The following is a 20392-nucleotide window of genomic DNA, read 5'->3' on the forward strand; positions in this document are numbered from 1 at the left end:
AGTGCCCGTCATTGAAGAAGAAAACATACTTATTTAAAAATTTAAAAACAGAAACAAAGAAAAACGTGTTTTTTTTCTAAATTTTCAGTATTTTTTTATTTGTTGCGCAAAAAATAAAAATCGCAGAGATTATCAAATACCATCAAAAGAAAGCTCTATTTGTGGGAACAAAATGATAAAAAATGTGTTTGGGTACAGTGTAGCATGACCGCGTCACTGTCATCAGAACCAGTATCTACATTGGAAGATTTCACTTCTGTAACTGTTTTGGCGACAATTTAATATTTTGCAGTTTCCTTCACTTTCAGTACTTCTGACCACTGTCAAATAGGGTTGAGCCGAACACCCCCCTTCGAACGGACCTAAAATTCATACGAACTTTAGAACCCTATTAAAGTCTATGGGACTCGAACGTTTGAAAACAAAAGTGCTAATTTTAAAGGCTAATATGCAAGATATGCAACAGACAACACCAGCAATAAGGGGTATTTTCAGGTGTATACTGTGCTGGAGGCACACAACACCCACTAACTCCTGCAGATGCCTTAATTAGAGAAAACAGCAATAAAGGGTAGATACAGGTGTATACTGTGCTGGAGGCACAGAACACCACTTTAACTTTAAGATGCTTGAGAAAAGAACACACTGTCCCTGTCTATCTACTTCTTTCCCTGCACGCCGGAACACACTACACAAGGCCGCCGCGCTGGCAGCCTTATATAGTGTGGAGCGTGTACTAAACCCCCTGAGCTATAATTGGCCACCAGCATCCTGCCTGTGGCTAATTATGGCTCTCCTCGCTGCCGGCGCTGTGATTGGCCAAGCATGTGCCAGCAATGCACTGCGAGGGCGTAGTGCATTGTGGGCCATTTGTGCCACACGAATTCGGTGTGAACGGTCAACAAAGTTATGAATTCGCTGAACAGACGAACGGCCGATATTCGAGTCGAACACCGAGCTCATCCCTACTGTCAAATATAAAGGGTGAATCTCCCTAATGGAGATATAGACTGCCATAAAAACCTAATGTGTAAGAAGGAAAGTGGCACTTATTTGTGAAGTTCAGAAACTGATTTTTATTAAATGCCATATTCAGTAACATCCAACACGTGTCAAGGGCTCAAATAAATTGGTGAAGTAACTCACGAAAGGCGTTGGATGATATTGAATGTGATTTATTTTATGGAAATCTTTTCCTGGATTTTACTAAAAAGTGTCTGATGCTTTTCTCCTTGCACATTAGTTTGAACTGTGCCCGAGGTATGTGCTGACCCATGGACATCACTGCTCAAGAACCTCCTTTTGCAGTTCAAGATCTATGCAGTATAGCTTTATTACCAGACCCTAACATGACAATTCTAGGTATTTTTCCTGAAGACCCTATACCAGGGGTGCCCAACCAGTGGCCCGGGGGCCACATGTGGCCCGTGGAGCCCTCTGATGTGGCTCTCGACCTCCTGCTCTGGGATAGAATAGAAAGAATACTGTCATTAAAGGTCAGTTTATTACTAAAATCATAGTGTATATATGGGCATATCTTTTCTGTAGTGGTTACTGGGCTGCTTTCAAACAGATCCGCAGGTGCAGAGCAATTACCTGCACTGAGCCATAGACTTCTATTATTACCTGCGAGTTTGCTGAGCTTTCTGAAAGTGCACCAAACCTCCAGAATATAATAGAAGTCTATTGCAAACTGCCGGAAAGCCAAAGGTTCACTGCGTTCACCGGGTGCGGGTAAACCGCAGCGCATCAGTGTGAAAGCAACCTTGGACCTCTTTCACACGGTCAGTCCCGACAGTCCGACCAATTGGACCCTCCATTTACCTCTAAGTGGTGGCAGACATAAACCAACTTGTGTTCTACCTCCAATACGATCCGCTAAAAAGTATCGTGGGCTGCATCCGTGTCTGCTCTCCAAATGCAGAGTGGACACGGACATGCCATCCACGCGCTCCGCTCATTGTGGCCCGCGACCGGTTATCAAGTTGCTTAAGTGGCCCTCGCTATTCAAAAGGTTGGGCACCCCTGCCCTATACCAACGATATTTAGGTTAATGCTGACACGTATTTTTTTTCTTGCCCATAAACATATAGCTGAAAAGGGGGGTTGTCTCCTTGTCCTCCTACAGTTGCTCAATTGAAAAAAGTTGGTAATGCTATCTTGGAATCCTTCTCCATCACTCGCCATTTAAATCAAAGCTGCAGTATAGTTTCAATTTGTATAGTAGTTTGAAACTATTCTACATGTGTGGTTTTCATCTTTTTTTCTTATTGATTTACCCATTCGGGGTTTTATTGTGATATTGTTTGGATTTGATAGATCTACTCTCAGCGGTAGCTTTGATCTTGTCCTGAAATTTTGTGTTATTAGGGTGTAATAATGGATGTAAATTAATGTACGCATAATTGTTACTTTATGAGACATAATTGTGTTGTTTCTGCTTTAATTGTTTTGTGTTGATGTTATATTTTTATTGTCTTGTATGTTTTGTTAAAACTTTAATAAAAGCTACTTGATAAAATATAAAAAAGAGAACCTCATTTTGGGCCAGCACCAAAGTAACAAACAGGACAGACAATCTAGTGGCCCACACTTCTTCCAGGCCAACCATAACCTGACGGAGGTTCTAAGCCTTCCCTACTCTGTCCAAAGCTTAAAAAAAAAGTTTTGGTTTACATTCACTTTAACAAGTTGGTGGAGGCACTTTTGTCTGGTAATGAGGGTCAGTAGAACAATGACTATTTTTATACCCAATGATGTTTTAACTTTCATAGAACTGTAAATCCTGATTGTGTATACAGGTTCCTATGGATTATAATGAGGATTTTCTTTTCTTTCAGGCTGGCAGTGATGGGGAGAGTATAGGAAACTGTCCCTTCTCTCAGCGCCTCTTTATGATCCTCTGGCTGAAAGGAGTTGTCTTCAATGTAACCACAGTTGACCTGAAGAGGTAAGATCCAGCTTGCGTGTCTCCAGCCTATCAAACACACTCATGGATGCATCTGATTGATTTTTGATCCAGTCAAGGCATTTAGTTGATCTGGGATTTTTTTATTTTTTTTTTATTTGGAAAGCCAACCAATCACACGTTTTAAACTTTTTGTCTTCTATTCCACTTTCATTTAAAAAAATAATGGAAAAATAACATCAACTGAAGCTGTTGAAACTTCTAATCAGTTATCATTTGATCAACTTTAGACCTGGTGAAGAATGATAAATAGAAAGAAATATTATAATTTTTCTGCAAATTTCTTATCTCCCTATTTGTTCTTTTTTTTTTTTGGACCTTAACCCCTTCCCGCTCAGTATCCTTTCCACCTGGTGGACAGAACGTCTGCGTGATCACGTGATGACTGTGATTGGCTGTCACAGTGGTTATGTGATCGGGAGTCAGTCCCGCCAGCTCCTGATCATTACTAGAGGTCCTAAGCCGGCTTTGACGGCTCCATCACTGTGCTGGGAATGTGCAGTGACCGCGCTTCCAGCACAGAAATCTAGGCCAACCATGGATGATATGTCCAGTGCGTAGGCATTAAACTCTGCCCTCTTTGCTGCCGCATGTATGCATTGTGTGGGCAGCAAGAGGTTAAATAATAATAGAGTGGAACTCAAGTCAAAACCTGGAGGTTAAAGCATTATCAAACCCAATTGCAAACATTTATGATATTGCAGCATACTAATTCTTAGATGAGATGACTGCATTTTTGTTTTTTAGGCTTTCTTTCTTATATTTTCATCCGGTGATCCAGCCAGTAAGTCTGTTGCTTTTCAACAGCACAAGCTTTCTTGCAGTTACAGGGATGAGGCAAACCATTTAACAGAATGATCAGGTTTTATTTATTTTTGCAAAACCTTTATTCCAAAAGGAAACAAAATGTTTGCAGTTACTGCTTATAAAATATAAACTGGAGTTTTGTTTTTTGTTAGTGCATTTAAAGTAGAACTATAGACAAATTATTTTTTTCATTTTGGATAGAGAAATGGAGGGTTATAAACCTCTGTACGATTTTTGTTTCCCCACTATCTGTGTCCCATTGAGGAGATTTCCCTTCACTTCCTGTCCCATAGCCAATCAGGAAGTGAGAGGAAATCCCTGCAAATTAAGGGAATTCCTTGGGGACCCCAAGGCCATCAGAACTAGTGTCCCCATTGGAAGATTTCCCCTTTTATTACTTTTTTGGGGACAACCCAAAATTCAGGATTTTCTTTTACTTTCACTTTCAATGATAATGGTAAATAGGACAAATGGAGAGAGTGAATCTCCCTAATGGGGGGCACAGACAGCAATAAAAACTGACAGGTGCTCTAATCCCTCTGCACTCTATCCAAAACAAAAAAAAAGTTTTGATTTTAATTCTACTTTAAATCTGCTAATAGCATCTAACACTCCCCTCCTTATAAACTGAAAATGCTGCTGTCTGAAGCAGTGGCGGCCCACAATGCACAGGCATCGCCCTCCCTATCCATGCACCCAACCCTCTCAGGACACTGGGCGCATCAATTCCTATGGTGGGGATGGGGGGTGGGGGTTTAAGCACCTGCTTAGAGCCAGAGGTTTTAATAGGTTTCAAAACAGGATGGGCTTAGGTCGCAGACCATTGTGTCCAGAGCCCACCCAGTTGTGTTGCAACAGTGAATGAATATTCATTGTTGCAACACTGATCCTCCTCCCGACCAATCAGGAAGCGGGTCTGATACCCATCACCTGATTGGCTGAAAGGACAGGCGTCCTATTGGATGCCTAGTAGGAGGGAGGAGACACGTGGCGGAAGCCGCCATGATCTCAGAAAAGAAGAGGACACAGGAAGCTCTGCCAGATGCCTGTCACAGCCTGATCCCCTACCCGATGTGGCCGCCGATCCCCACCGCTGTGTGCCTGTCGATCCCTGATGTACCCGCCACTGATGGGGTAAGTGCCAGTGGACTGGCAGACAGCGGTGGAGGGGGGGCGTTGGGGGGCTTTGAGGTGCCGTGGGGGGTGGTTGTTTGCTGCCCTCCAAACAAAAAACCACCAGCTGCTACTGGTCTGAAGGTGCCCCTGTGCTTCTTTATCCAGAGCGGGGGCGCGCTAATCCAGGAAGTGTATTGCTGGCCAGATCACCAGGTGAAAACAGAGGGGGGAAAAATACCTAAAATGGAAAATCAATGTAGCTTCTAATGATTGGTAAACTGCAATATATTACATTTTACATTTTCAGGAAACTTTAAGGAAAGTGTATATAATTTTGCTGTCATGTAAAGGGGATGGCGAAAACTGCATGAATCAGATCCAAACGGCATTGCTCCATGCTCCTGAATTTATTGAGCTGGTTCAATCCTAGGTTTTGGGAAGATTTGTCCAGGTCTCACACATAGCTCCCAACTGTCCCTGATTTCAAGGGACTGTCCCTGATTTGGAGCAATGTCCCTCTGTCCCTCATTCCTCCTCATTTGTTCCTCATTTTGATCTGATCTATATAGATGTATATGCAATGCACTTTTAATCTATCAAAAAGTGTTTTCCAGTGCTAAACCTTTCATCTGATTTCTAAATTGTCGCATTTGTAAATTCTAAAACCAATATATAGGAATAGTAGTGGTAAAAAAGCACTTGTGGGTTTAACCAATCCTATTTTTTTTAGTACAATTCTCCTTTAAGGGGCCATGCCAGGGTGTGTGTCTTATGCCTGCATACTTTTGCTGATGGGTGTCCCTCGTTCCCATCTCAAAAAGTTGGGAGGTATGTCTCACATATATGTATACAGGACAAATAACTCTTTACTCCTGAGGCTTACTGTGTCATCCCACCAATGTTTCATCCCACCAGTGTGTCATCCCACCAGTGTGTCATCCCACCAGTGTGTCATCCCACCAATGTTTCATCTCACCAGTGTTTCGTCTCACCAGTGTTTTTACTACATTTGTATTACAGAAAGCCAGCAGATCTACACAACCTCGCACCGGGCACTCACCCTCCCTTTCTCACCTTTAACGGAGAGGTGAAGACAGATGTGAACAAGATAGAAGAGTTCCTAGAGGAGACATTAGCACCACCAAGGTATGACACTCAACCACCACAACTACATATTTTATTCACCAAAACCTTCACCAGAAACTTCAGCACAAAGAATGCTGCAATCATGCTAGAGTCAGCAAACATATTCACTTTGCCGATAATTTGAGTTTTGGATCTTACATTGTGATTGTAGGAAGAACTGAAGCTCCTTGTTACATGGTTTTCTGCTTTGGAACTTCCTCTCTAAGTATAGCGGTCATTAGATCCAGGTCACCAGCCTGCCGACTCAGTGCCATCTTGAAATTGAAGATACTGGTAACTACAAAGTTTTTGTTAGCCAATGGTTGCTCAGCTAGCAAGACACAGTTATGCCGTGTACACACAATCGCACATTCCGACAACAAAATCCATGGGATTTTTTCTGACGGATGTTGGCTCAAACTTGGCTTGCATACACACGGTCACACAATGTTTTCGGAAATTTTGAAGAACGCGGTACGAGGAGCCGAGAAAATTGAAGTTCAATAGCCAGTGCGGGTCTTCTGCTTGATTCTAAACATGCATGGAACTTTGTGCGTCAGAATTGTGTACACGACAATTGGAATTTCTGACAACGGATTTTGTTGTCGGAAAATTTGAGATCCAGTTCTCAAATTTTGTTTGTCGGAAATTCTGGTGGAAAATGTCTGATGGAGCCTACACACGGTCAGAATTTCCAACAACGAGCTCCCATCGAACATTTCCCTTTGGAAAATCCGACCATGTGTACGCGGCATAAGGGTGTCAATATGAGCTTGCAATCCAGAGGAGGACAATTAGAGATACCCAGGAGGTAGGTTGGGTTCCCTGCAATAATGTAAAGTGGTTGTAAACTGCTGGATCTTTTTTTTTTTTTTTTTTACACCATGTTTATTATTCATATACTAGCATATTATGTTAAACTTACCTTAAAGAGGTTGTAAACTCTTTAAAAACAAAAAACAAAACCTGTATGACAAAGGCATAATGAGCTAGTATGCATAGCATACCAGCCCATTATGAAATACTTACCTTAGGTTGAAGCCTTCCAGGGCACCTGCACACCGCTGAGGCAGCTGGCGTTTTACCCAGAGTTTCTTCCAGGTTTGCAGGCTTCGGCTCTGTCACGGTCCAGAGCCACGATGATGTCACTTCCACGCGGGAGCCGCCATTCACGGCACAGGGCTCTGAAGCAACGGCACCTGTGGCCGTTTCTTCAGAGCAGATGCGCCAGTGATGTCACTGGCTGCATGTAATGTAAATATCTTCTAAAGAGTACATGTTTAGGAGATATTTACACTACCTATAGGTAAGCCCTATTATAGGCCTCTCATGCCAAAATCTCAGAGCTGCAGCAGGCTCCCATCTTCACCCATCTTGCTTCCGGGTTCGCAGACTCCAGCTCTGTGACTGGCCGAAACAGCGATAATGTCACTCACGCGTATGCGTAGGTAAAAGTATTGTGTGGAATTTTACTCAAATTTTATTCAAATTTAAAGTTATGATAACAGTCTTGCTGGTATAGACAACATTGACATTTGTTCGACATGTCATGCGGCTTTGGACCCCAAAGTCACATGACAAGTCAAACCCCTTCTTTCTCTATGATAACCATTTATATTTGTGTGACTTCAAAGTAGTTCCTGCACTTTCCATAGATCTTAATGTAAACACTCAAAAGTCACATGAAAGTCGCACCTGCATGATAAAGATGTGATTTGGGTGCGACGTGTATAAAGAATGCCGGCAGTGGTTGTGGGGGTCTCCCAGCCCCCCTATGTGAATGAGTATGGGGTAGATAGTACCCTTAACAATTCACCAAAAAATAAAAAATATATGTATTGTAAAAAGTTTTTGACAATTACTTTATTTGCAAAATAATAATAATAAAAAAAGTCTGCCGATGTAGATCCATTGTCAGTCACGCCACTGCTGCCACCACCAACCCCAAAAAATAAAATGAAAAAAACCTCCAGTCCTGACGAAAGCTCCCGCCATCTGCCTGCTCCACCGTGTAACAGCTCTTAAAATACTAAGGGGCGGGCCAAATGGTGATGTCACCATATATTTAAGAGCTGTGAGCCTTAGTCGGGGCTGTAGATTTTTTTTTTTCCCTTTTCAGGTCGGCAGTGGCAGCAGGCGCCATTTTTTTCATTTATTTTTAATTTCCGGTTTCCTTTTTTTTTTTCTGTTCTGCACGTGTCTAATGACTTTGTAGAGCACAAACAAAACAATCACATTGGTCAAAGCCAAAGTCGTAGCAAAGTCAAACTCATCCCAAGTCGCATGAAAGTTGCATCAACAGTTGCAGGGTAAAGTCGCAATGGAAATTGCACGATTTTTAAGTCTCACAAGTGTGAATGGATTCTTAATACTTAGCTTTCCTAATGAAAACATTGTCACAAGTTCCTTCAAGTGCTTGTTAATGGTCAAACGCTTAGGCATTTGGTCACATGACATCTGCTGAAGGAAGGGGCTGGCATGAAGATTGGCTGAACCAACATTTAGGCATTATAGGAGGAACTATCTTCTGGGAAAGTATCTGGTACTGGCCAGATTACCAGGTGAAAACAGAGGGAAAAAAGACTAAAAAAAGAAAACAAATGCAGCCACCACATTTAATGGTTGCTAAGCTGAAATAGATGATATTTTTGGCTGTGGGTTTAATACTGATTTAAAGCGGAGCTCCACCCAAAAGGGGAAGTTTTGCTTAAAGGCCTCCTCCCCTCTCCTATTCTCCAAATGGCAAGATTTTTTTGAGGGGGTGAGTGGGTACCTTCCTCCCTTCCTCCTCACAGTCATCTGGGACACGTCACAGGTCCCAGAAGACTGCAGGACCATTCACAATGCGCAGTGAGTGCTGAAGCTATCACAGCCAGGTGCCCACAGTTGAGATGCCGGTGTTCTGTCAAAAACTGTCCGGCCATCTGATAATGTCCGCCCCATACTGTGCAGGCGCAGCGCTTGCGCAGTACGGAGGACAAGGAGACTCCGAAAGTCCCCGAAGAAGAACAGAGCCTGTGTACTGAGTCCAGGTGCAAGCCCCACCATCCAAGTGGACATATGGTAGCACATAGTAACAGGGCCCTTTGCGGGCTCGCTTCTCTCGCCACGCTTCTGGCATGGCCCCGATTCGCTCGACTATTTTTTATTCTAACTCTATGTCCATTTTGATGGTGGGGCCGGAACCTGGACTCACGGCGCAGGCGCCGTTTATCTTCGGAGATGTTCGGCTTCTCCTTGTCCTCCGTACTGCGCAAGCGCAGTACAGGGCAGACACTATGCGATGGGGGACACTATTCGACACATCACCGGCAAAGGGGAGAGAAGAGGGCGAGAAGGAACGACTCAGGTGAGCACAGTGCTGGATCCTGAGGCTGGCGAGTGTCTGTTTATTACAGTTTTTTTGTAGCTGCTGATTGTTAATAAACACAAACACGAGCTCCTCTTTAAAGCGATATTAAAGCCTTGTTTGTTATTTAAAAAAAAACAAAAAACATGTTATACTTACCTGCTCTGTGCACTGGTTTTGCACAGAGCAGCCCTGATCCTCCTCTTCTTAGGTCCCACACCGGCGCTCCTGTCGCCATTGTCGGGTGCCTCCAGAGCAAACAGCTTGCTGTAGGGGCACCTGAGCAGGCGCACTCCCAAACCACGGCTCTGTGTGTCCATTCACACACAGAGCTGCATCTCGGCCCTGTGGCAGTGGGGGCCACAAGCCAATCAGGAGTGCAAGTCCCTGGAGAGGCAAGGCTCTTGTGGACATCGCTGGATTGAAAGGGGATCATGTAAGTATTAGGGGGGCTGCTGCACATGGAAAGTTTATTTTTACCTTCATGCATAGAATACATGAAGGTAAAAAAACGTGTGCCTTTACAACCACTTTAAGTCGGTAAAAAGCTTGGACTACCTACAGCATATTTTTGGATCTATAGATTGTTGCATGCACATTGTAACTCATGGTAACTTCATTTTACTTTTTTTTTTTTTCGTTTGCTCAGTTTCAATTGGCCAGCTCCATGACTGGTCTTCTTTACATAACATGCAGCCTCTGGAATAACAAGCCAAGGGAGTTTTATACTGTATAACATGCACTTGGCTTCAAGTAGTATGTTTGCTTTAATTTTCATAGTTCTAGTTTCATGTAATGTTAGTGACAGAAGGGGGAGGAGCCTGTATAAAAAGGTGCATTATTCTCACCGCCTAGGACAGTATGAATACAGAACACAGCCCCAATCACAATGATCTCTCCTCTCCCTCTTTGTTTGCTCCTGTCTGTAGTGTTATTATAGAAGGACAATAGCTGCTTCGCCTTCCCATGACAAAACGCCACTTTTTTTGTCTGTAATATTTTTGCTTCATGTCCGCCTTTCATGTCTTGCAGTAGTGTGTGTAGCTCTTTGTAGTCACACCTGCAGGTGAGACACACCGACACAATCCGTCATCACCCTATTCCCGATTACACCTCTCCACTATCTGTGAAAGAGGTCTAATAACATATGTAGACTGATGTGTACCAAGAGCTTATCAAAAATATTTAAAATGAAGGTAATAATCTGCGGCCTTCCTGCCTAGTTATCTCAGGAAAAAAAACTGTCACTTTTGAAATGGGCAATCAGTTTGTATAATTTTTTCACAATCTATAGAGATTTTCAAAATCCATGTAATATGAGGATACACATTAAGTGCTAGTTCACACCAGACGCAGTTCCGTGCGCTTTTTTTCTGCAAAAAATGCGGGCATAGTATTTTCCATGTATTTCAATGGTTTTAGTTCACACCATGCAGTCAGTTTGACCGGAAACATGGAAAACACTGTGCATACATTTTTAGTGCAGAAAAAAAGCACACGGAACTGCATTTGGTGTGAACTGGCCCTTAAGCAGAACTAAACCCATCAAATTACCGGGATTCAAAAAAAATTACATTCCTGGCATGCTGGTATTGCTGTCACATTGGTTGTGCTCTCAATAGAGGGCGCCGCCTCCCTTCTGGTGGTGTACACAGTTCTCAATACAGTGCAGCTGTAGTACAGTTTCTACTACACTTCTGTTGGTATACACACATCTACTACAGTGTAGTGCGGTGTTGCAAAACAAAATATACATCATGTGCGGAAGGCCACCAAGGAGTGGAAGATGCTCGCGGGCCACTAAAAGAGGGCAACCAGCCTCTGTGTCTACAGTCAACAGTGCTGGTCGTGGATATGCTGCATCCTCTGCAGGTGGCCGTGGGGCACGCTTGTCCTTTTTTTCTGCTGCTGGCCGTGTTATTGAGCCAGAACATGCAGAAGAGTTGGTGGAGTGGATAACAAAGCCATCCTCATCCTCTGTCACCCAGGCTCAGAGTAGTTTGCCTTCCAACACAGCTGCCAAAGCGGCCTATTCCACCGTCTCCTTGTCCACAGTCACTCCTTCCGTAGCGCCACCACCATGCATGGAGGAGTCCCCAGAATTATGCAACCACAGTGTCGGGTACATGCTGCTGGAGGATACGCAGCGATTTGAAGGTTCTGATGTTGGTTCCCAGGTTGAGGAAGGGAGTAACTTAAGCCTAGATAGAGGGGGAGCCCAAGAAGGACAAGAAACTGGCTGTCATGTTCCCCCAGCTGCAGCATACTTCCAAGTTTGCTCAAGTGACGAGGAGAGAGGGGATGATGAGGTCACTGACTGTACTTGGGTGCCTGAGAGAATAGAGGAGGAGGAGGAGGAGGCACAACTCCAATGAAGCAGGATGTTCTCTAGGGGGCAGCTTAAGAGCAGCCACTCTATTGAATCACACTGCAGAGCTCCGCAGGTTCAGGGCACTGCTGACTGAATTAAAAGTTCCTTGGTGTGGGCCTTTTTCAATATGTGTGCAGCAGATCGCACCATTGCTGTTTGCAACCTATGTCTGAAGCGGATCAAGCGTGACCAGAATAGCAGCCGCTTGGGCACCACATGCTTGACCAGACATATTACGACTTGCCATGCTGTCCGTTAGCAACAGGACTTGAATGACCCACATCAAAGAAAAAGGCAGACTTCTCCTTGCTTCTCATCTGGGATCTCCAACCCTACTATACCTCCAGTCATCTCAAAAACCTGCACTGAGAGGAATGAAGGTATAGCAATAGGTGTCCCAAGTACTTGCAGCCAATCTGCTAGCAGTACACCACCATCTGATTCTAGCAGGCAAATTTCCCTTCCCCAGTTGCTGAACCATAAAAAGAAATTCGGTCCCAGCCATCCACATGCTTAGCGTCTAAATGCTAGCTTGGCCAAATTGCTAGCACTGCAACTGCTGCCTTTTCAGCTGGTAGACTCTGCCCCCTTTAGTGAATTTGTGGAATGTGCTGTACTTTAGTGGCAGGTTCCAAAATGCCATTTCTTTTCATGGAAGGCCATTCCGGCTCTCAACCAGCATGTGGAAGGCAATGTTTTGGCCTCCATTGGACAGGGTGGTCAGCAGTAAGGTGCATATTACCGCTGACTCATGGTCCAGCAGGCATGGGCAGGGACGTTACCTTTACTTCACGGCGCACTGGTTATTTCTCTCACTTGGCATGTGTATACCACAAATAATGCCCCAAAATAAATTCTGCTACTCCTCCTGAGTATTACGATACCACATGTGTGGGAGTTTTCCACAGCCTAGCCACTTAGAGAGGCCCAAAATGCAGGGAGTGCCATCACGTGTTCTAGGAGCATAAATTACACATCTAACTTGTTGACTACCTATTACACTTTTGAAGGCCCTGGAGCACCAGGACAATGACACGTGACACCGACGTGGCACTGACAGATGGCACTGATACGTAGCACTGATGTGGCACTGATGACAGATGCCACTAATACGTGGCACTGATGACACATGACACTGATGACAGATGCCACTAATATGTGTCACTGATGACAGATGGCACTTATACGTGGCACTGATGACACGTGGCACTAATATGTGGCACTGATGACACATGGCACTAATACGTGGCACTGATGACAGATGGCACTAATACATGGCATTGATGACACGTGGCACTGATAACAGATGCCACGTGACACTGACAGGTGGCACTGATACGTGGCACTAATGACAGGTGGCACTAATATGTGGCACTGATGACACATGACACTGATATGGCACTGATGACAGATGGCACTATGTGGCACTGATGACACGTGGCACTGATGTGGCACTGATGACAGGTGGCACTGATGACAGATGCCACTTATATTTGGCACTGGGGACAGATGGCACTGGGCACAGATGGCACTGATGACAGGTGGCACTGGAGACAGATGGCACTGATGACAGGTGGCACTGGGGCAGATGGCACTGACAGGTGGCAGTGGGGGCAGATGGCACTGATAGGTGGCAGTGGGGACAGATGGCAGTGGGGGCAGGTGGCAGTGGGGACAGATGGGCACTTTTTCATTTTTTTTAATTTGTTTTTTTTTTCACTAACCGCTGCATCTCTGCAGCGGTTCATCTCTGCCTCCTCACACCCTGTCTGTGTGAGGAGGGAGAGCCGGCGATGAGAGATGATCTCATATGTTACATATGAGATCATCTCCCATTGGACACACCGATCGCGCTGTAAACGGCGGCTGTGATTGGCCGTTTACAGCGATCTGTGACTGGCTGTGTCCGAGGGACACGGCCAGCACAGAACTTCCCCGATGCGGGCCCGCGGCGGTGCGCAGAGGGGAAGTAAATAGGAGGACATCCAGGGACGCCCTCCCGGCAGATAGCGTCCGCGCTGTAGCCGTCTTTTGGCTATAGCGCGGGCACAAAGTGGTTAACCCCCATGAAAAGAGGGTCAAGGCGCTTGTAGCCAAACACAAAAGTGTAAGGCATATGCAGCTGGTGAGTGTGAGAACATAAGGGGAGTGGAGTCACAGACACTGTGGTTCGGTGGAAGAGTTTTGTTTGGAATAATTTATTTGAGATTCATTGGCCTTCATCTAATCAATATTCACTGCTATGAACTGTTTTTACAATCACTAAGTAAATGACATATTGTTAATTTATTGGACTCATTTGATTCACTCTTTTGAGTTAGTGATAATTTGTCACCTTAATCACTGGGTGTATTTATTTATTGTATTAATTTATTGTATCAATTTATTGTATTTATTAATTTATATATTCGTTTAGTACTTTGCACTGTGCAGATTCACATTGATTTGTTTGAGCTCCACTTTTTCCAATTTTTCACATAAATATTGTTTGCACATTTTGTTTATTCATAGTGGCAGCTGGAGAGATTTATTTATTTATATATTTAGTGTTATTATTTTCGTTTAGAACAGTGGTGATACACAGGTGTGAGGGCGAGAGTTTGTGTGTCATTGATTTATAGGATCATAGAGTGCGCCTGCACACAGGCTCACATTCATAAAAATGAATCAGTCTTGGATCAGTGGCTATCAAGCACCTGATGTTGATGTAACTGAATGAATTTTCTATGGAAGTGGGATCCCTTGAAGACTGCCTATACCGACTCTCCTATTCCTCCTCAATCTTGATGATGCTAGCTTCCAACAATATTTTTAGTTTAGGGCACCACCACCACCACCCAAGGCCCAATTTTTCTTCCCCTAGGGGCATGTAATTACTATTTCACAACAGGGTCCATTCCTGCACCCAACAAGAGTATCTCTGAGGGCTTACAGTGTTGTGGCACCACCACCCAAGCCCCATTTTTTCTGCCCCCGTTTAACAGGGGCATCTAAGTACAATTTTTGATATAATACTTTAACGCAGGGCCTGTTCCTGCACCCAACAAGAGTATCTGTGAGTGCTTACCGTGTTGTGGCACCACCACCACCAAATGCCCAATTTGTCTGCCCCTGTTTAACAGGGGCATGTAATTCCAAATCTTGATATAATATTTCACAGCAGGGTCACTTCCTGCGCCCACCAAGAGTAACTTTGAGGACTTACAGTGTTGTGGCACCACCACCACCACCAAAGGCTCAATTTTTCTGCCTCTGTTTAACAGGGGCATGTAATTACAATTTTTGATATAGAATTTGACAGCAGGGCCCGTTACTGCACTCACCAAGAGTAACTGTGATGGCTTACAGTGTTCTGGTCAGGGTCGTCTTTAGCGCAGGGCAAACGGGGCACCAGCCCCGGGCCCAATCTTTGTTGGGGCCCCGCACTACCCGTGAATTGGGGCCCCCAATGACGGCTTTGCAGAGCGCACAGAAGGCTGTATTCCCACGCTAGCCAGCAGAGAGGGGCGGGGATGGGAGCTCCACTGATGCTCTGACCCCGCCCCATGCAGCAAGTGCGCCGAGAACAGAGCGGCTGTAGTGAGAGCCAGTGATTGGAGTGGAAGCATCAGTGGAGCTCCCGGCCCCGCCCCCTCTATACTGGCTTTTAATGAAGACGGACTCTCATAGATGGCAGGTTGTTTCCCTTCTTCCAGAAGACGGTCTTAGAAATATGGCAGCGTCCAATCAGAAATAGTGCTGAAGCAGACAGTATTCGCAAACTGCCTGTTATTTGGCTGGGAGGTGGGGTAGGTACACCCACCAGGCTGTCATTCGCCCAGTGAGGTTCTGTGTACATGGAGCATATGGTGTGAGCAGGGCTGCACTGACAATTCCACCAGGATAACAATCCTGACTATTTTGCATTGCAGATTGAAGGTGCAATGTCAGGCTCTCGTCTTCCTCTTGCGCTCTGCCCATATACGCGTTTGTGCTTTCTATTATAAAACTAGAGGAAAACTGAATGAACTGTGTGCTGAGAAGCGTGATCGCAGCGGAAAACAGTACTTGTAGTTTTTTCATTAATATTATTGATTTTATATAGTACCAACAGGTTGTGCAGCACTTTACAATCTAAAGGGAGAGAAACAGGGGAGTGTGGGACTAGAAGGGTAGTTGCTGAGGCTAACCCTACAAATAATTCCTGCCCAGTTGGGTATGGTGGACTATCTCGGTACAGATACACAACAACATAAAACTTATATAAAATAAGTTATTTATTACATATAAAATGACATACAAACTATTTTTTTTTTTTAAAAGGGAGAAAGGATTGGATAATCATGTCGTTTTATAAGTAATAAATAACTCTGATTGTCTCCTGCAGTAAGTCCACATCTCCGGTTGTCTCCTGCAGTATGTCCACAGTCTCTGGTTGTCTCCTGCAGTGTGTCCGCAGTCTCCGGTTGTCTCCTGCAGTATGTTTGCAGTCTCCGGTTGTCTCCTGCAGTATGCCCGCAGTCTCCGGTTGTCTCCTGCAGTATGCCCGCAGTCTCTGGTTGTCTCCTGCAGTATGCCCGCAGTCTCTGGTTGTCTCCTGCAGTATGCCCGCAGTCTCTGGTTGTCTCCTGCAGTATGCCCGCAGTCTCTGGTTGTCTCCTGCAGTGTGTCCGCAGTCTCTGGTTGTCTCCTGCAGTATGTCCGCAGTCTCTGGTTGTCTCCTGCAGTATGTCCGCAGTCTCTGGTTGTCTCCTGCAGAATGTCCGCAGTCTCTGGTTGTCTCCTGCAGTATGCCCGCAGTCTCTGGTTGTCTCCTGCAGTATGCCCGCAGTCTCTGGTTGTCTCCTGCAGTATGCCCGCAGTCTCTGGTTGTCTCCTGCAGTATGCCCGCAGTCTCTGGTTGTCTCCTGCAGTATGCCCACAGTCTCTGACCCTCTCCTGTAGTATATGTATTAATGTGCTATTTTTTTATTTGGGATTGCTCCACTGCTCAGTGAGTGGTAATGATGTGCATTTATCTGTAGCAATCAATCAGCGAACAGTAGTGATCTGCTTTAATCTCTAGCAATCAATCGGTAAGTGGTAATGATGTGCTGTAACCCCTAGCAACCAATCAGTGCGTGGTAATAATGTGCAGTCACCTCTAACAACCAATCAGCAAGCAGAAATTATATGTTGTAACCTCTAGCAATCAGCCAGTGAGCGGTAAGGATAGGCTATAACCTCTGGCAAACAATTGCAATCACTGCGTGATCTGCTGCAGTAAACTGATTTTGAGTCTACCTGCTATTTTTTTGTATGTCTCAGAATGGAGGGGGGCCCCAAGAAAATGTTTGCCCAGGGCCCAATCAAAATTAAAGACTGCCCTGGTTCTGGTGCCACCAACACCTAAAGCCCCATGCACACTCAGATTTTCTGCTGTTTTTTTTTTTCAGATTTACCAAAACCATATAATATAAGGTCAAACTTAGGCGTTTCAATTTGTATGCAATCAGGCAGGCCCTTGCATTACATGGTTTTGGTAAATCTGAAGACAAAAACCAGCAGAAAATCTGATAGTGTCTATGGGGCTTAAGGCCCAATTTTCTGCAGAGTATATAGGGCTGACCGTATAGTATATATACTGCTGTTTAGAGTATATAGTGCCTGGGGGACCCCCATGCCGTTTTTTTTAATGCTTTTCATCTATATTGCCGGAACCCAACAATACATTATAGCCACGAGTTGTTGTAAATTATATTTTTTCCTTTAGAAATGTAATTTTGCTGTGGTATTGTTCTAAACATTGCAAAAATGTGCAAGTATACTAGGGACACCCCCCAGGCACGATATTTAAAGGAATGTTTATTGTTTCACTTTAAGCATTATTAAAATCACTGCTACCGAAAAATCTTCCATTTTTAAAACTTTTTTTGCTTGGATACATGTCCCCTGGGGCAGGACCCAGGTCCCCATACACTTTTTATGGCGATAACTTGCATATAAGCCTTTAAAATTAGCACTTTTAATTTTTCACGTTCGTGTCACATAGATTTTAACGCTGTTTGAGCAAATTTTTTGCCTGTTCGCATGTTCTGCTGCAAACCAGACCGGGGGATGTTTGGCTCATCCCTAGTGGCAACTCACAAGATGCATAAGGATAAGAGCATATAATCCACGAGTGCAGTTTGTTGTTGAGCCTGAGTGTGTCTTCAGGAGCCAGGAAGCAGATGCTTCTGCCAGAAGCTGTGTAGGACACCAGAAACAAAATGTTTGACAGCTAACTGCTCCTTTTTCATGCCAGTTGAAAAAAAAGCAGTTAGCTCTGAAACATGTAGTGATGCTCCCCATGACTCTCCTAGGTGTGACATTACTTCTGGTCTTGCTCAGTCCATACACTCCAGAGTGGCTCAAGGATTTGTTTCTACACAGCTCCTTACAGCAGCATCTGGCTCCTGAAGACACACTGAGGCTCAACAGCAAACGGCACTGGGTGTAGTACATGCTCTTATTCCTATGTATCTCATGAGTTGCCACTTCAGATTTTTAATAAAGTATTTTTCTATATACTGCACTTAGTGGGTGCCCTCTCCTGTTTCCTTTATATCTTCCAATGGGGCACTTATTCTGGTGGAAATTGTGAGGGCATTTCGATAATTTTCACCCTCACAAAGTATGAGTCTGTGGCCACTTACATAGCTGCATCAAGCTGTCTGACAGCACTCAAAATATTTGAGTTCTCGGTTCACACCAATGCCATCTGTACAGGTTTTCTCTTTTTGATCTGACTTCCTTGGGGTTACCATACTAGTTTCCCAGCACACTTACCAGCTAGCCTGCAAAAAAACAAACAAATTGACCCTGTTTAACAACTCAGGGTTTACAGTAGTTGCACACATTTGCAAATACTGTATATGTGTGCGCTGCACTGTCTCTCCATGGCTCCTCTGCAAAGAGTGGTCATAACTCTATGTTAGCCCTTGTACACACGGTCAGACATTCCGACAACCAAATTTGTCGGATTTTGTCCGTTGGATTTTGTCCGACGGATTGTGTCCGAAACTGTTGCATACACATGGTCGGACAAAGTTATCGGAAAATCAGATCGTACAGAACGTGATGATGTTATTACGTTACGATGGGACTACGTTCAGGCTAGTAGCCAATAGCTTTGGTGTAGGAATTTGAACTGAGCATGCGTGGCACTTTGTCCGATCGGAATTCTCTACACCTTATCGGAGTATGTCCGATCGGAGCATTTTGTCTGAAAATTTTACCAACAAGTTGGAAAACTTGGTCCGTCGGATACTCCGACGGAAACAGTCCGATGGAGACCACACACAGTCGGAATATCCGACAAAACGGTCCGTTCGGACACATTCCGTCGGAATCTCCGACCGCGTGTACAAGGGCTTAGAGAGTCTCCAAGTTGGAGAATATATAGGAATGGAGAAAATAAGGGCAGGTATGCCTGGAGGGAACCCATTGCTCCTTAAAGGCACAGGGACACTTTAGAAGTTTTAGCAAGAGCAAATGGCAGCTGAAGGCATCCAATGTGTGCCCATGCCAATTCCAGCAAATAAGATATTCAAAAATTATATAGGTATATATATAGTGTAGCGCTAAATATGATAATCTGGTTAGAACATTTTATGCACGTTTGTAAGTCTGGGGGTCCTGGCATGTTCTAACCAGATTATCATATTTAGCATTTTATGCACGTTTGTAAATCTGGGGGTCCTGGCATGTTCTAACCAGATTATCATATTTAGCGCTACACTTTATATACCTATTTACTTTTAGAAACAAATGTATCTGTTTGTTGTGTTAGCTGCTTGATTTTGCTTCTTTGAAAACTTTTAGGCAGCGCAGTGTTCTTTTCAGTGTATTATACAAAAATGATAACTTGCCTTTGAAGTTAGGTGCACGTGGAAAGGCTTTTTGCGCAAAAATAAATAAATAAATACATAAAAAAAATACAAATTTCCCAGCACATTTATCACTAGCCTGCAAAAAAACAAATTGACTGTTCAGGTTAAAACATTTTTTGTTTGTGATGTGCAAAGCCCGTCCATGTGCACCATAATGCAAAGGCTAGTTAAAAATCGGGGTGGTTGCTATCTTTTTGTATCACCGTACTAGTTACAATCTGACCATGCAATCTCTGTGCTATCAACTTTACATTTACCAAAAGTATGCGATATGAGGACCCATCCAATCAGTCAGGCTCTTGCGCTGATAGACTGAAGGCTCCATTCACAAGTAGGGCCATTTGAAATTACCTGTGGGAGACTCAGTGGAGTTTTCTGCGATTATCTGCAGGAGGGTAGCCTTTTAGGTAAGTCTATAGGTCCCAAAGCCAAATAGCCACCATTCGAATACATTTTGCATTTTCTATTTGGATTTTATTTGTTGAGAGTTTTGGAGCTTTGCGCTTTGAACTGCAGAAACGTTCAGGGGTAAATGGAGCCTTACACAGCCTGAAAACCGGCTGCAGCTGTATTAGCTAGTCCTAGAATATGTACTCAGTGCAATGGGGGTATTAGTAAATGCTTTGCATGGAAATGGTGGATATGAATGGTTCCATGTATGCTGTAAAGTGATCTGTAATAAAACATCTCCTCATACATGAATGCAAAAATAAGCATTTCAATGTGCAGAGAGAACTCACACCATTATTGTCTTTACTGTCATCCTC

General features: G+C 44.1%; 1 protein-coding gene across 2 annotated transcripts in view; it reads left to right on the forward strand.

The window, feature by feature from the left end:
* Positions 1-20392, forward strand: part of CLIC5 (chloride intracellular channel 5) — a 197774-nt gene that overhangs the window by 130058 nt on the left and 47324 nt on the right. For both annotated transcript variants that reach the window (XM_077488949.1, XM_077488950.1), the window contains exons 2-3: positions 2841-2950; positions 5912-6037. In XM_077488949.1, the coding sequence (XP_077345075.1) occupies positions 2841-2950; positions 5912-6037 (236 nt within the window). The remainder of the gene's footprint in view (positions 1-2840; positions 2951-5911; positions 6038-20392) is intronic.

The sequence above is a fragment of the Lithobates pipiens genome, unplaced genomic scaffold (genome assembly GCF_037356315.1).
Source record: "Lithobates pipiens isolate NorthernLeopardFrog02 unplaced genomic scaffold, aLitPip1_a1.2 Scaffold_18, whole genome shotgun sequence".
Taxonomy (NCBI): Eukaryota; Metazoa; Chordata; class Amphibia; order Anura; family Ranidae; genus Lithobates; species Lithobates pipiens.